General features: G+C 41.0%; 1 protein-coding gene across 13 annotated transcripts in view; it reads left to right on the top strand.

Moving 5' to 3' along the window:
- MAGI1 (membrane associated guanylate kinase, WW and PDZ domain containing 1) overlaps nucleotides 1–16,677 on the top strand; it is a 975,264-nt gene that overhangs the window by 687,501 nt on the left and 271,086 nt on the right. For all 13 annotated transcript variants that reach the window (XM_029601033.1, XM_029601039.1, XM_029601036.1 and 10 more), the window contains one exon: nucleotides 2,416–2,498. In XM_029601033.1, coding sequence (XP_029456893.1) covers nucleotides 2,416–2,498 — 83 coding nt within the window. The remainder of the gene's footprint in view (nucleotides 1–2,415; nucleotides 2,499–16,677) is intronic.

The following is a 16,677-nucleotide window of genomic DNA, read 5'->3' as shown; positions in this document are numbered from 1 at the left end:
AGTACCAGCAGACCCAAATCCATTCATTCTGTTTAGATGTGTGTTTATTTACTACCACATATAAAATGTGCAAGAACCATTATGGTTTTACATACAACAATTCTAGCACAATCATGTGCTTGGGTTAGCAGGAGGAAGGTTTGAGCTGCAAACTACAGTGTCCACCCCTTGCGCGCTCAAAAACAGTCACATATGTGCTAGCTGCATTGTACAAATCAACTCCTTTTAATCACTTATAAGGTCAAAAATTCTTTAACAATGTCACTTTTACAATGGATACCTCTGAATGTGTCTTTAACATCGTGCCCCCTTACAATGCTCCATATATAGAGCGCAAGCTTTCTCTCACTTCCCCACCTCTGCCCCCCCCCCCCCCCCCCCCCCCCGACTCCTGGAACTAACGCGGAGCTGTAGCAAAGCAGCACATGTACAGCTGCAGACATGCACACATGAAGAGTATTTTATAACCTACGCGCTTAGGTTATAAAATAGCATGTGTTTTCCTGCGCGGAGAGATTTGCATGGCTCTTTTAAAATGTACCCTTTAGTGAGGACTAGATAGCCTTACACAGTTTGTTTTTCCATAAAAATGCAATATATCCAGACTGGCAGTCTCACAGCACAGGACTGTCTAGTAGAAGATACCAATTCCTCACATTCAGAGCAAACCAGTCATCTATGCAGCTCAAATACTGCTTTGTGAAGAATGAAGCTAAGCAAATCCCTTAACAACTGTTTGAGTGGAGTGGAATGAAGTGATTATTTTCAATTGTGAATAGTGGAAGGCTTCAGTACTGGAAACTGTGGCTCTCTATCTACAATGTCCAGTACAGTCATAAACTAAACATGATGTCTCATAATAAGTCTCCATTATGTTGACCTGAAGTGTTCCGTTTTTTGTTAAGGAAAGATCCATATCAACCTTTCCTGAATAAGATCTTGCAAATAACTTTAATTAATGCTTGATAACGATAGAAGATGCTGTCTTTAGGGAACTGATTTGATATTAACTGCTCTGATTTTATCATGGAAAACTAGCATATTAAAGGCAATAAACTAATTATTGCATCAAATCTAAATGGTTATGCTATTTAATAATCAGCCTCTTACAGAAGCCTGCTCATTTCCTTCAGTGGCACTGGGGTTCTAATTTAGATGAATAGCAAGCCAATTCTGATGTTGCTATAAAAAGGGTAAACATTTGCAGATTCTGAAAAACTATTTGAAAGCTTAGAAAGAAAACGTGTTTGTATTTAATATTTTATTTTATTCTATTTACAATAATTTCTATTCCGCATCATTACCAAATAATTTTGTTCGAAGCGGATATTCTTAAATGGTATTTGATTGTGATACTTGTACCAAAAGTTTTCCTCCCTTGGTGCATAAATTTTATGCTACACCTGCTAGAAACACATTAGGGCTGATGCAATATTAAATGCGGAAAGCAGGCGCTGACTTTTCAGCGCCCACTTTCTTAACTGTGCGCATGGCGACCGCAAGGTGGGACGCCATGCTAGTAAGGAGGTGCTAGGGTCGCTTGCACGACCTTAGCACCTCCTTGCTAACGCGACCTCACAGTTACCGGCGGTCTGCCGGTTATGAACACCAACGCGATAAACTCGTCGTTGGTTTTCATAACTTCAGTCCGCCGGTTATGAAAACCGACACCGATAATATCGGCGTCGGTCTTCAAAGCGGCCGGCAGAGGTTTTTTTTGTTTTTTTTAATTTTTAAAGAAGTACAAAAAAAAACAATTTTTTCTGCTTTTCTGTACTTTTTTTCAATGCGCTTAGCTATTAATGCCTGCCCCAGACAGGCGTTAATAGCTCAGCGATAAATGTGCGTCTGAGACGCACATTTATTTTTTTGTATTGGAGTGAATGAGTAATAGGCTCATTCACATGCATTTGCATGTGATGAGCACTATCTCATTCACTCTGCTTCTGACGCGCATTAAATAGGCGCTAAGCCCCCTATTGCATTAGGAGTGGATTAGCGCCTATTTAACCCGTGTCCAACTGGGATTATACAGTGTGCTCAGCTGAGCGCACTGTATTGCATCGGCCCCATTATTAGTTGTCATTGCTTTGCATTATCCAGTAAACTCTTATAGTCATGTTTAGTAATCAGGCAGAGTACTTTAGCATATGAAAAGCATACAAAAACGTCAAAAACATCAATTCTGCCCTAAGATGGATAAAAATAGAGGGAGCAGGGATTTTTCGCCTTAATGATAAAGTTTGGCGCAGAAATGTCATTAAAAAATTTGGTGCTGCAAAGATTCAGGGTTAATTTGTGCTCTTAGGGAAAGAGTAGGGTAAAGTAACTAGATTCTCCAGTTCTCACTTTTCAGTTTAACTTTATTAATAAATATTACTGTTTAAAAATCATGTTTCTCTTTCTGGTTTACAGCCACAACACTAAGACAACATCTTGGCTAGACCCACGGTGCCTGAGTAAACAGCAAAAGCCTCTGGAAGAATGTGAAGATGATGGTAAGGGGTAGAAAAGTGGTTAATAACATTTGAAACTTGCTCTTTTGGGGGTGATATTCTAAAACTTTTTCATGAGAGCTTTGTTTTTCTTCCCTTTTGAGACAATTATGGATCAATTTTCAGAGATTTAGATGCCTAATTTTGTGAGTGAGGCACCTAAAGCGAACCCTGTGAAAACTGACTAGAGCTGAGTGCTTTAATTCAGGAGACTATTTCCACTAGGCACCTAAATTTAGGAAATTATGAGGTTAGAATTAGGACAATGGAAATACTTAGGTGCTTAGCACTGATTTTCAGAGAAAGGCACCTAATGTTAGGCATTGAAATATAGGCAAATATTTATAAGCCTAAATTTTGGAAAATTTTCAACCAAAAACCTAGAAGTTGTTTTTTTTTTGTTTGTTTTTTTAAGTACAACTGAAAATTTCCTAAATTTAGGTACCTCAAACAAAGGAGCCTACAGGGAAGCACTGAAATTTCTTATGAAAATTCACTCCTATACTTAAAATTCCACTGAAGGAAGCTATGCCAACATAGTAGTGTTTTAGCTATAGCATATTAAAATTTGGTGTTCTGGTGTAGTACCTATTAGAAATGTAGGGGCCGAAGTACCACAGTTCTTTAACATCATTTGTTAACATGCATAACTATATTTGTTAAGCATATTAACAGCCAACATTAATGAGCTGTAAATAAGTTACATGTTACTGTGATGCTAAAATACGCATTTTAAAACACGTGCATTTTTATTGATATGTTTTCTGCGTTAATGCATCTGCTTTGAATTTTTTGCTTTTTTATGTTTTATATTTCTCTTTTTCAAATTAAATTTGTCGAGAACAAAATTTGACATAGACATTACATTGTATACAGTATAGAAACAAGTAGAAAAAAATTATATAAATAATCATCCATAATAGACCTCTAAAGTTGGGGAGGCTCATCAATAGGAATAAAATAAAACCAAATTTGAAATTCTGTTGATAAAATACATTTTAACAAGTGCTCATGATGAACCTGGATAGCTATTAAAGACTATCCAGAAAGAAATAATCACAGGTGCTTCTCTGTTTTGAGGAAAATGCTCTAATTGATCTGGCTTAAAGAAAACAAACTTATTCTTTCCTAATTTGATCTGACATTTACAAGGAAACTCTAATAAGAGAGAAGCCCCAAGGGCAATCACACTGTTTTATTTTGGGGGGGGTTTTAAACAAAAAAGCTGCCTACCTTATTTGACTTACCCTAGCAACATCAAGAAACAAGGCCAACTGATGGCAAGTCATGATTTATCCTTAATGTAGAAGAACATTTTGATTGACCAATTTTTGTCAGGTTCAAGTACAAAAGTAACTAACAAAGTAGTTCTACCCTATATCTCAATCTGAGAATTTTGCAAAAATGCTGTCAATTCCAAATTAGCAGCTAATACATTTGATTTCACAGACGTACTACTAAAAGGGTCTCCATTTCTACTAGGTTGAAGGTAAAAAAAAAAAAAAAAAAAAAAAACCACCTTAGAAACAGGAGGAATGGATTCCAATGGAACCTTCAGTACATCAAGGTAGAATTGTTTTCAACATCTCTAATGGTGATAACATTAAATATTTAGGAAATTTAATATACATAAATTTAATTTTCTAAAATAGTTTTCAAAGCTTTCTAATCTTTGATGCAAAACCTCTCTCTTTAATCAAAGCTATGTCGCAACTATATGAAGTTTTTCACTCTTTCCAAATCAGCTATCTTATCCATATTAGTTTCAATCAATTTCTCTTGAAATTGGTTCTTGGTTTGAATTCCTCCCAATGCAGACAACACATTGTCTTCCTGTGAAGGGGTATACACACACAAAAAAACAAAACAAAACAGAATACCTTAAGGGACTGGATCCAGAGATCTGGCCCAGTCCACCTTAAGTCTCCGACAACAGGGCCTCACTTGCAGATAGCTCTTTATATTCTGCACTGGGTAAGCTACTTTCGACCCCACCTGTGCCAATCGTATTTCCACCCCTTTTGCCCTCTGATCTGTCTTGGATTTGTGTACTCGTAGGCTAATGTGTTGGCCCTGCACCTGCACATTGCTGTACAGTAATCCATTACTACCCCTGTCTTTTTTGGATGGCGCCACTAATTCGCTCACTCTTAATGCCACAAAAATATGTTTGAATTTACATTCTTGAAAGGTGCATCCTGACTTGTTAAATCTCCAGCATACCTTATTGTTTCCATTTTCCCTCCATTGATTTACTCCCTGGTGTTGCCTGCCCTCCCTGTTTTGTGTGTTGCACCTATATCCATAGCCTTACTGGTCATCTGCCGCAACCTTAAACCCACGTCCTGTGTTCCCCGTGACATGTTTCTGTTTTCCTCCATCTTGTCTCTAAACTTTTCATCATAGTTTAGCTAGCACCAGCCTTGATATTCTTTATATGCCTCAAGTATCGTTTCTGCGTAGCTAAGCATGGGGGCGAACTGGGACGGGTCCTCCCTCCCTATGACACTAATCATTCTTAAATATGCTCTAGTCCAATTAATTATATTTTTTGGGACCTTCACTTCTCCCCCTTTTTGCTCTTCCTTTTTCCCCTTTTTCTTTTTCTCTGTTGCACCTTTCCTGCCTTCTAGTATTGAGAATATATCAATATACTCTCCTTCTTATTTTGCTTCGCACTGCCCTAGGGACGCTCTCCCATAACTCAGCTAAAGTAGGTAGAACCGCCAAAGCTTTCGCACTCCCAGCTTCTCGCTCGGGCATCACCGGAGTCACTGTTGATGCCTCGCTCCCGTCAGAGTCCTCCTCTGACGAGCCAGCGGTGGATCCGCTTGCCTTTCTCTTCCTTTTGGTACCCTTGCCTTTTGATTCTCTGGCTGCCCTCCAGTCACTTGCACTCATTCCGGCTGATGCCTCTCGCTCGGCTGTCGATCCCGCTGAGCCTCCAGGTGTCCCCACCTTGTTGGCCTCCTCTGTGCTCACTTGTCCATCGACGGTTACCGTTTCCTGTGCCGTTTTCTCTCTGCCGCTCGCCTCCGCATCACCCCGTCTTCTGGGCTGCCGGGCCTTTCGGGTTTGCCTCTCCTCTACTTGCGCCAGATCCTTTTGTCCCTCAGCGCCTGTGGCTCCGCCATTCAATGTATTTGTGCCCTCAGGCGCTGCAGTATACCACGGCGGAGGTACCTGCCACCATGGGGGGTACATATGCTGCTGGTAAGGCTGCAACATTGGTGCTTGCCATGGCGGGGCACCGTACTAGTTTCCCTCCTGCCCTCCTTGCACAGTCGAATTTGTGATCGAGCCTGGTGCTCCCGTTCTGGGCATGGCCCCCCGGTCCCACAGGCCACATGGGCCACATAGGCCAACCCCACTGCAGTGGACCGCCTCGTCCTGCCTCAGACTGCGTTCCTGCTGTCCATCGATCACTGTCTTGCTCCTTTGCGCTTGCCATCGGTTGCTGCCTGCTTCCGCTCCTTCCTTTCTGCGCCTTCTGTCCCCTTGCGTCCAATCCTGCTCCCTTTTTGCTCCTGACCTCTGGTCTCTGCCTCTTTCCTGCTCTTCCTCCTCCCTCCCCCGGACTCGGGGATGGCTCCCCCTGCGCTTCTTGGGGTTCTGCCATCCTCTGCTGCCTTGCTTTCCCCCGTGCTCTCCCTGCTCCTCCCCCAGCCATGCTTGTTGCAATGTGCAAAACGGGGTGGTTTTGTTTTTTTGGGTTTTTTTGTACTCATAATGGGATCATCTCTGGTTCTCCAATCAAGTCTCTGTCCTCTCCTTGCCCCCTTCGATGTTAACAGAGGGACTCCGACATGTGGCTGCTGTACTGCAGCCCCTCGTGGCGAAAAAGGCCGCCTGTCCTTTTAAAATTCTTTGCTCTGGTCACGGGGTCCTCTTTGCTGCCTTGTAGACTGCTTGCCCAATTTCTTGCACTTCATGTGGCTCCAATTGGCCCTCAAGCAGCCCGGATCCGCGAACTTCCAGCCTCTGCGATCGCCTTGCCCTCCGCTGCCTGACCGCAAACACGAGCGCTGGCCATGAAAAGAGGCCTGGCCCAGCGCGCGCCGGAGTTTTGGTGACCTCAGCCTCGCGATACCCACGAAGCTGACGTCACCACATGATGACGCACCGGCATCGCCACGCCGCGTGCGTCATCTTTGCATCTCCCCCATAGCAGGGGGACTCCTGAATCGCTGCGCGGCACCGAGGTAAGGCGGGGAGGGGGTGGGCTTCCCCCTCGGGCAAGCACCAGGTTAAGGGGGGGCCCTCCCCGCATGCCGCGGATCGATCCTTTTTTTCCCTTTCCACTAAATTTCCCCTTACACCAACAGATTTTATAGCCAGGTATATCCATCTCTTAATTATGATATCAGATGTTGCAACACACCTCTTAAGCTCCTGGCAGGAAGATAGAGCAGCATCAAGAGAGAGTGACTGGAATAGATGTTCTACTGTCAATAGAGGCCCCAAATGGAGGACCACACACCAGCAGATTTTATAACCAGGTCTATCAGTCTCTTGGTGACGACATCAGACATTGCAGTACACCTCTCAGGTGTACACCTCCTGAGAGGTTGGAAAGACAGTGTCAAAGGAGAGTAACTCTGTCTCCTGGCAGGATGCTAGGGCAGCATCAAGAGAGAGTTCTATCGTCAATACAGCCTCCCACATTTTTTGCATTTTATCTTGCATACTTCACAGCATTAATAGATAATGAGCTATTTTTTATACTTTTGTATTTCAGCACCTCATTAGCATAGATTTTGTTTTAACACTTTGCCAAATAGTTTACTCACATTAAGGATGTTAATGCAAGTTAACCGTTTGCAATAGATAACGAAGTTGTTTAATACAATGCTTGCATTATTTTTAACAAACTTTACTACCTTGGCCTCTTAGATATTGCAATTAGAAATTTTCAGATTTGCAACAAGACTTCAGGCAATGTCGAAGATGATCCAATGGTTAAATCTACAATTAAATTTTCTTCGAGATGATAGTTCACCTATTGACTGCTACAGGCAATATTTTCCTCAGCCTTCATCTGGAAATGAATGTTCCATCATATGTAGATTATCTTTAGTTGTCCATGTTTATACCATAAGCCTCATTGTCAATCCATATTTGTCATAAGAGTTTGTGTTGCTGTCGAGGAGATGATATAACTAAAATCAACAGTATTACTGATTGTCTAAAGCTTCATTTGAAAATTTATGGGCAGAATCAGTAGTTTTTCAAGCAATGTGATACAGTGCTGTGCCACTAATAGATTTTTAACTATTTCTGAAAGGCCAGATGTGCAACCTAGAAATACTACATTGTTTTAGGGTGCAATCATAAGAACCAGAGTATCTACCAGTTTGAAAGAGTAAACAACCATCCTCTATTAGCCTGTTCCACACCAATCATGATTTTATAAACGTCTATCATATCCCTTCTCAGTCTGCTTGTCTTCAAGCTGAAGAGCCCTATTTAGCTTATCTTCATAAGAGAGCTATTCCATCCCTCTTATTTCTCTGTACTTTTTGTAGTTTGTCTGTATTTTTTTTTTTTTTTGAGATTGGCAATCAGAACTGCACACAATATTCAAAGTATGGTCGCACCATCAATCAATACAGAGGAATTATTTATTTATCTAAATTTAGCTCAGGCCTTTTCATTGGTTGCACAAGACAAGTTACATTCAGGTACAGTAGGTATTTCCCTATACTTATCGGGCTTACAATCTAAGAGCTTGATTTACTAAGGGGTGTATGTGTGTGTGCCATTCTGTGTCTATGGTAAAAAAAAAGTTTAGTAAATTGGCTGTTTTAACAGTATGCTTTGAAGATACCTCGCTCTGAGCCATGCTTTTCTGAGTGACTGTTTGCTTTTTCCCATGATTTAGTTTAATAGCTGTTCTGTCTCATTTTCAATTGTTTGCACCAACAATTGTGTTCCAGTCTGGCCAAGGTTGAAATAGACTCCTCCTTTCCTCAGAATGTTCCCAATTCCTGATTTAATCTAGTTTCCTCCCTGTGACATCATCTCATGCATTCATTGAGACTCCGAAGCTTAGCCTGCCTCTGGGTTCCTGTACATTTGATGTAATTTCACTAAATCAGTTAATCTACTATGTTTGTTTCTCAGCTGGAAGTATTGTTTAGTGGGAGGAATATATAACCAGTGTTTGCACAGAGATAAAGCATAATATCCGAAAGAGTATAGAGCCCAAAGTAGGTTCGTATTTGTTGATATACTGTAGTCATACTTCTCCCCACCATCACTTTGAATCTGAGCCAGTGCTTTGCTGCTACCACCTGAAGAAGCTAGAAGAGCTGTATTGCTTAGAATCCATGCTGGTGGGAGAGAAAGAAGCAAGCCTGGCCGTAATGGTGATGGGATGAGTGGACCCCAAGACATGGGGATACACATTTCCATCATAATACCATTCTGCAGCTGTGTGGCACAATTAGTCTTCTGGTAGTAATTCTTGCCAGTTTGCACAAATGCTAGAAATGTACAGCTCAAACTAGAAAAAAATCATGGAACACAGGCGACAAACAGATTTCTTAAGATAAGTGGGAGAGATCCAGCAACTTGGATTGGAGAAAGAGAGGGCTGACAGATTGGTGCACAGAGGCAAGGGAATGAAAAAGAAACTCTGTGTTGGTGATGAGCAATACGAGAGCTTTGAGATGGGAGGTTAGATTGGAAAGAGAGAGAGAGGCTGATTTGGGGACAAGGAAGAAAAACAGAGAAGCTGGCCTGAAGTTCTGAAAATGAGAAGGCAACACATGGTAGTGGAGAGAGAAAGGAGAGACAAGATAGTAATTAGGGGAAACTGAATGTTTGGAAGGCAGAGATAATCTCTGGGGAGGGTGAGGAGAAGATAGAAACTGGCTTGTAGGGAGAATGAAGGGATGTTGAAAAAGGATGAAACTGAGATAGGGAAATTGGGAGCAAACATTTTTTTGGGGGAATGAAGTGTGAGAGAGGGAAGAGGGATGAGACAAGAGGTGTCGTGAAAAAAGATTACCTTCTTGTTTTTTTGGGTGAGGGAGGGAATGTTTATCCTTGACCTCCTTAAAAGGTAGGTTTACAATATTTGATTGCTACAGTGGCCAAGGCTGCTAGTACTGTGACTGAACAAGTGAAGGAATAGACTAGTGATTAGAGCAGCAGGCTGAGAACTAGGGGAAGCTAAGGTTCAAATCCCACTGATGCTCCTTGTGACTTTGTGCAAGTCACATGTCCCTTAATTGTCTCAGGTACAAATTTAGGGGGTTATTTATCGAGCCATGATATTTTATTGCAGGACAGACAAAATATTTTTTGGGGAGGAGGAGGGGGGGATAAGGTATACCCTCTGCCCTTAGAGGAGAGAAATTCCCTTCTCAGGATTCCTCCCATAGATGTGCTTCTTTTGCAGTAACATGAAAAATAATCCCTGTAGATGGAGGAACAGTCCTGAAAGATCCTCAGAACTGGAGGATGGAGTCCATTCTAAAACAGACTTTCTCTATGAATTCTGTGGCTCTTCAGACATCTGTGGAGATTATGTAGCCAGGGAAGCATTGCGCTGGATCCAACAACTCCCAAAGAACACTAAAACAGCACAGCTGGAGTCAGCCATAGCATTTTTGCAGATGCTATGTACGATCTATTCAGGATGCCCTCTCAGGCATTGGCCTCCGGGATGGCAGTCAAGAGGCTTCTTTGGCTATGCAGCTGGATGGCAAACTCTGCCTCCAAAGCATATCTTTACAAATTACTCTTTAAAGGGGGTTTGCTTTTCGGAGAAGATTTGGATAAGTTGATCAAAGACTTACGAGAGACAAAACCCCAAAGATTGCCAGAAGATAAGATCCGGCTAGGGAATGGGGCCTAGACTTCAGCACTTCTGAGACCTGCGCAGATTTAAAGTATCCAGTATCCCCCACATACAACACAAATTAAGACTTATCCCTTTTATGGAGCTAGAAGAGCTAAGGCAGAACCTCCTGCAGGAGCAGGAGAAAGCCATCTGACCCAGTGATATGCAGTGGGTTCCTCTGCGATAGTATCAGTTAGGTAGTCACCTGTTAAATGTACTATTCAGAGTGGAACGAAATTATGTAAAGTACTGGACATTGTTCAAGGGGGGTATGCCCCGGATTATGTGAATCCGGTCCCAAGGGTCCTTATGATTTCCTTATGTATTTCCAAATCAAAAGGCAGGTGGTAAAAGAAACCCTTCAGGCTATAAACCTGGTGCCCCCTCATGAAAAGGGTCAAGTTCCCTATTTGATTTAGTTTGTTATACCAAAGAAGGAAGGTTCTTTCCATCCTATTCTTGACTTAAAAGGGGTCAATAGACGTTTCCACATACTCCGCTTCTGAATGGAAACTCTCCGTTTAGTCATTATGGTAGCCTCTCTGGATCTCACAGACGCATATTTTCATATTTCTATTTGAGAGTCCTTTCAGAGCCTACTATACTTCTGTATAATTGTTTAATGTTTTCAGTTTCAGGCACTACCCTTCATACTAGTGACAATTCCCAGGACCTTTACCAAAGTAATGGTGGTAGTGGTGCAGCCCTCCACAAACAGGGCATAATGATGCACCCCTGTTTGAACGATCGGCTCATAAGGGCCAATGGTCACAGTGATCCACCACCTGCAACAGTTGGGCTGGGTAATAAATTATGCAATTTAGTACCTTCCCAGACCCTAGAGTTTTAGGTGCTCATTTCAGTGTGAAAGAGGGGCAAATTACCCTATCTGTAAGCCAGATCTCCAAGTTGATCGATCAGGTGTTTACCTTACATGCTCAGGAGGCACACATTTAAGGGACTCTCTCCAATTATTGGGTCAGCATCACTGGAACTGGGCCCATGGGCAAGGGATTTCATGTGTCCTTCACATAAGTCCTTACTATCATGCTGGTACGCCATATATTTGGGACTACTAGCTTCAGTTGCAATTACAGCTCACTATACAAAGGAGCCTGGATTGGTGGCTAAAATCTTCCAAAAGAGAATTAATCTAGAATCTCCCAATTGGATTGTGGTAAACACAGATGTCAGCCAGTGGAGATAGGGAGCTCATTGCCAGGGCCAGCTAACACAGGACCATTGGTCAGTGGAAGAAGCAGCAAGGCCCATAAACAGGCTAAAGAAAAGAGCTATCAGACTGGCACTGCAACACTTTCTCCCCCTGATAAAAGGAAAGGTGGTCAGGGTCATGTCAGATAATGGCACAGCAGTGGCATATGTGAGCAATCAAGGAGGCACTCACAACCCGAACTTGCATTCAAAAAGGCTCAGCTGTGACAATGGGCAGAAGAGAACTTACTTCTCTCAGCAGCCTATATAGCAAGGGTAACCAACTCCAATCCTTGAGAGCCACAAACTGGCCAGGTTGTTAGGATATCCACAATGAATATTCATGAGACAGATTTTCATGCATTGTATGTAAATCTATCTCATGTATATTTATTGTGGGTATCCTGAAAACCAGACCTATTTGTGGCTCTCAAGGACCAGAGTTGGCCATCTCTGCTATATAGGAAGAAGGAAAATCTCCAGGCCAACTTCCTCAGCAGAAACAGACTAAATCCAGTGGAATGGGAATTAAGCTGAGACACCTTCTAAATGATAGTGAACCAATGGGACATAACCAGGAGCAGACCTGATGGTTACTCAGATGAACACCAAAGCCAACATATTCCTGAGCTACTAGGTGGAGAAAGGCTCCAGCGGAATAGATGCTCTGTATCCATGGCCAGCACACAGTCTTCTCTCTTTCCACCCTGCCTCTTTGTAAGCAGAGTGAAAAAGAAGATAGCGGACTCTCCCTCGTTGGTTATTCTGGTGGCACTGGATGAGGCCTTAATACGCAAACCTATAAGACTATTGAGTGGGAGGTCTCTGAGCATGCCCAGGGAACATGGCCTACTGTGGCAAGAGCTGGTCCCAGTGAAGGACTCTATGGCTTGATCCTCAATAGGGCACACATGCACAAGAGGGGATATTCCACAGTAGTAATATTAATTATGCTAAAGGCATGTAAGACCGCTACCTCTCTAGTATACATCAGAATCTGATGGATCTTCAAAGGGTTCTGCCATGACAGACAAGTCTCCCCGTGGAGATCAAATATCTCACAAATACTAAACTTTTTGCAAAGCAGCCTGGGGGGAAAGACTTATCCCTTAATTCCCTTAAAATATATCTTGCTTATAGGGACAAGATCAAAAGCATCTAGATGGCAGCTGATCCAGACAAAGTACAGTTCCTAAAAGGTATAAAGTGCCTTTGACGTCCCTTCAGACCAATATTTCCCACAAGACAATGGGATCTCAATATAATCTTGAGAGCCTTAGCAAAGTATCCCTGCGAACAATCAATTAGGCATCCCTGAAGGGCCTGTCTCTGAAAGCAGCCTTTCTGGTAGCTCTCTGTTCCACCAGATGCATCTCAGAACTACAAGCCTTCTCATCTAGTGATCCTTGCTTGGTGTTTTCAACAGATTCATTTACCATGTAGCCAGTGCCATCCTTTATGCCCAATGTGGTATCTGTGTTTGATTTAAATTTATTTATTTATTTAGGTTTTTTATAAAGCGGCATTCATGAACAAGTCACATCATGCTGGTTTACATAGAAACAAGGGGTGCATAGAACAGTAGAACTAAACTTGTGCAAGGGGAAGCAGTTACAAAAAACAGGGGTAAGATAACTGGGAGAGAGAAAAAAGAGGAACGGTGGGGCGTAAAGATTTGTAAAGAGATAATTACTTAATAACTTAATAATAATAACTTAATGAATATTTACAGTAACATTGTTACAGTAGCAGGTGATGGTTATGAGTTGTCCGGGAAGGCTTGTTTAAAAAGCCAGGTCTTTAATCTTTTGCGGAAGGTTGGTAGGCAGGGTTCATTAATCAATTTTTCTCCCCGCTTTTAGAAATAATCAGTATCAGGGCAAAGACATTGGTTTACACCTATTGGAAGTGTGCCAGATACTTCTGAGATACTTAAAAGTAATACATGCCTTCAGAGCATCAGACAGGTTATTTGTCTTGTTTCTGGAATCAGACTCCAAGGATACTTTGACTAGATGGATCAAGGAGGCAATAACTTTAGCCTACCTTCTCTCAGATAGACAGGTACCGTCTATGCTCTGTGCACATACCACAAAAGCACAGGCATCATTCTGGGCAGAAGCCTCTTTAGACTCTCTGGATGATATCTCTAGGGCAGTCACATAGTTGTCCCTGCATTCCTTTATACAAGGTATTATAGATTGAATGTGAAAGCCAAGGCAGATGCTGCCTTTGGGGCAGGAATACTTAAAACAGCCGTCATCTTCCCTCCCTGGCACAAGCATAGGTAACTCCCATGTGTAAGGACTGGTCTAGCAGGAAGAAAAGGAAGGTGAAATTATTCTTACCTGATAATTTTCTTTCCTTGAGTCCTGCTAGATCTATCCAGTATTAGCAAAATAATTTCTCCATAACAAGTTTATCTCACTCTTAACTCTTTCTTTACCTAGAGCATGGCCTTGTGGATCAAGGACTCAAAGTGTTTTTTTAGGGGATTTTTGTTCTTGTCACAGTGCTCTGGCAGAAGGCTAATGGCAACTGCCTGGGGCCATACCTCCCTTATAGCCCTCAGTGAGACCATGAAAGAAGTATGCCTTCTGTCTCCATCAACTGAAGGGAGGAGAAATCCTTTGTGTAAGAATGGATCTAGCAGGATCCAATGAAAGGAAATTATCAGGTAAGAATGTCTTCACATTTATCAGCTAATGTCTTCACTAGAATGGAATTTCCATGTGAGGGCGCTAAGCAATGCACACAGTTTTACAGGTACGCAAAACTCCTTGCTGCATTGGGAGGACATTTTGCACACAAAAAATGTGCATACAGCTGTGGCCCTGAAACAGTGCAAGCCAAGTCTTTCTATCAATTTCTCTTATAAGCAACACCCTTCATGTAGGCATGATTTTCTTATACTAAACATTCTGGTGAGATGTAATTATTTTTTTATGCAAACTGCTTAAGAATTAAGCAGAATATATCAGAAAACAAACATGAGGAAAGTGATGTACAGGAATTAATCTACACACTCATTATCACATCCAGAAATCACCAGTCACATTTTTAATAAATATGTAGTACTAGTTCTAAATAAGCGATCATAGAGAAATATTAAAACAGCAGTGTTAGATAAATCCTTAAAGTACCTTCTCTGTTTCTTGAATCTAGCTTCCCTTTATGTTGTTTGCCATTAGTTCTCTTCTCTTAATTTTATGTAACATGATCTACACTTCGTATTTTAAAATAGTCTTGTTTAGTTGTGAATCATGTGTTAATATTATGAATATACTGTTGGAATCTGCATTGATTATTGTACTTTGGAAGATGTGGAATACCAGAATAGATAAAAAAAAAAAAAAAATTATTTTACAACTTTTTGCAATTCAAGTATTTTTAGAATTAATGTGACATTACTTTTCACCGAGATGTTTCCATGAACTTTGATTATGATCTCATAACTCTGACATAATTTATGGCTCCAAATAGTGGGATTCTGAAAATGGTAGATGTAGTGAGGATATAGAAAGCACAAGCTGAAAGAGAATATAGAGTTTCAAAGAAACTCATACAATTATTTTCATGATGGCTAACACTTTACCCTGGCCAAAAATGACCTACAGACAATAAAGAAAATGCGTAGAACTGAGCAAAACTAACGTAGGGCACAAACCCCAATGATAAAGATAAGTACAGCATTGTACAACCCATTTGTAGGTCCACTTTTAATGCCTTAAAAATAATTACTTCATCTCACACTTAGCCTCCTCCCTTGACTATCCTGGTGATTTTTTGTTATCGTTAAATATTTAATTGAACCTCCTAAATATCATAATTTGGTTCCTGAATTTGACTGCGAATGGTGCAATTTATGTGCAGAAAAAGTGGCCAAACCCAGAACTCATTGCCTAACAAACCATTTCTTATGTCTAGTTGTGAATCCACAGTTACCCCTATTATCTAGGAAAAATTTCCATATGTCCTTACAACAGAGTTCATAAAAAAGTTAAAATTGTCATCTTGTGTCCTAAATCTATGACTTTTTAGGGTACTGTATAGTTTGCATCCTTTATTTTTAGAGGTGTGGGCTATCTTTGTGATTTCATCATTATCAAAAGTATAATGCCCAACCATCTTAAGTGAGCAGTGGGCACTCCATTGTTAAAGAAGAGAAATTTACCCATGCTTGAAATATCCGGTTTTAAGTCTGTTTCCATCTTGGAAAAGGTGTTATTGTCAGCTCACTGAATTTTAGATTAGCACAACATTTTAAATCATCATCAGTAAGGAAAGCAGTACAATACTAAAATCTTGCTACTATCGTTATACCATTTATGTAGTGTCATCTTGACAAAGAGGGGAACTCTTTGTTGTGCTTGGATATTTCTTCCACTTTTAACATGGTGAGTCACCATGTCCTGCTTGATAGACTGTATTTTACTGGCAAAGAATATGGAGTATTAAGGTGGTTCAGATATTATCAACAGCAAGTGAAAATGGTACAACAGCAGTCCACGTGGAAGGTGGTTAACATCAGTTTCTCAGGGCTCTGCCCTATCCTGTGTGTCATTCAACATATTTATTTATTTATTTCTCTATCTATTTATTTATTTAACAGTGTTTATATTCTGCCTATAGCGAGAACGCATGCTAGGTGGATTGCATCTATAAACAAAACCTTTGTGTACCACACTAGAATCCTTTGATATTAAATTTAAAATCTATATTGATGATATTCAGCTGCTTTTCCCAATGGATGGGAGCTTGGTAGCCACAGTTAGTACTATTGAAAAGGTGCTTGCCTATTTATTTGTTTATTTAAAATATTTATATGACTTTACATCTAAGATTCTGAGCAGCATACAGTATAAAACATGAATAAATATATTAAAATCTAATAAAACAGATGTCTACTTATCTACTAGGCCCTCATTATAAACAGTCAATCTTTGGGAAGGCAGAAATAAATTGTTTTTGAATCTTTCTAAATCAGAGGCTCTCAGAATGGGGCGGTCTCCTCCTGATGATTTTACTAGTCTACAATTTGATAATGACTTCCTGCCCTTTCAAAGTCTGGAAAGCACTTGGGGTTTCTTTTATATTTGCAGCTGTCCTTAAAGTTACAGG

This window comes from Rhinatrema bivittatum, chromosome 4, assembly GCF_901001135.1.
Source record: "Rhinatrema bivittatum chromosome 4, aRhiBiv1.1, whole genome shotgun sequence".
Classification (NCBI taxonomy): Eukaryota; Metazoa; Chordata; class Amphibia; order Gymnophiona; family Rhinatrematidae; genus Rhinatrema; species Rhinatrema bivittatum.
The sequence above is the reverse complement of the archived record's forward strand: the minus strand, read 5'-3'. Positions and strand labels throughout refer to the sequence as shown.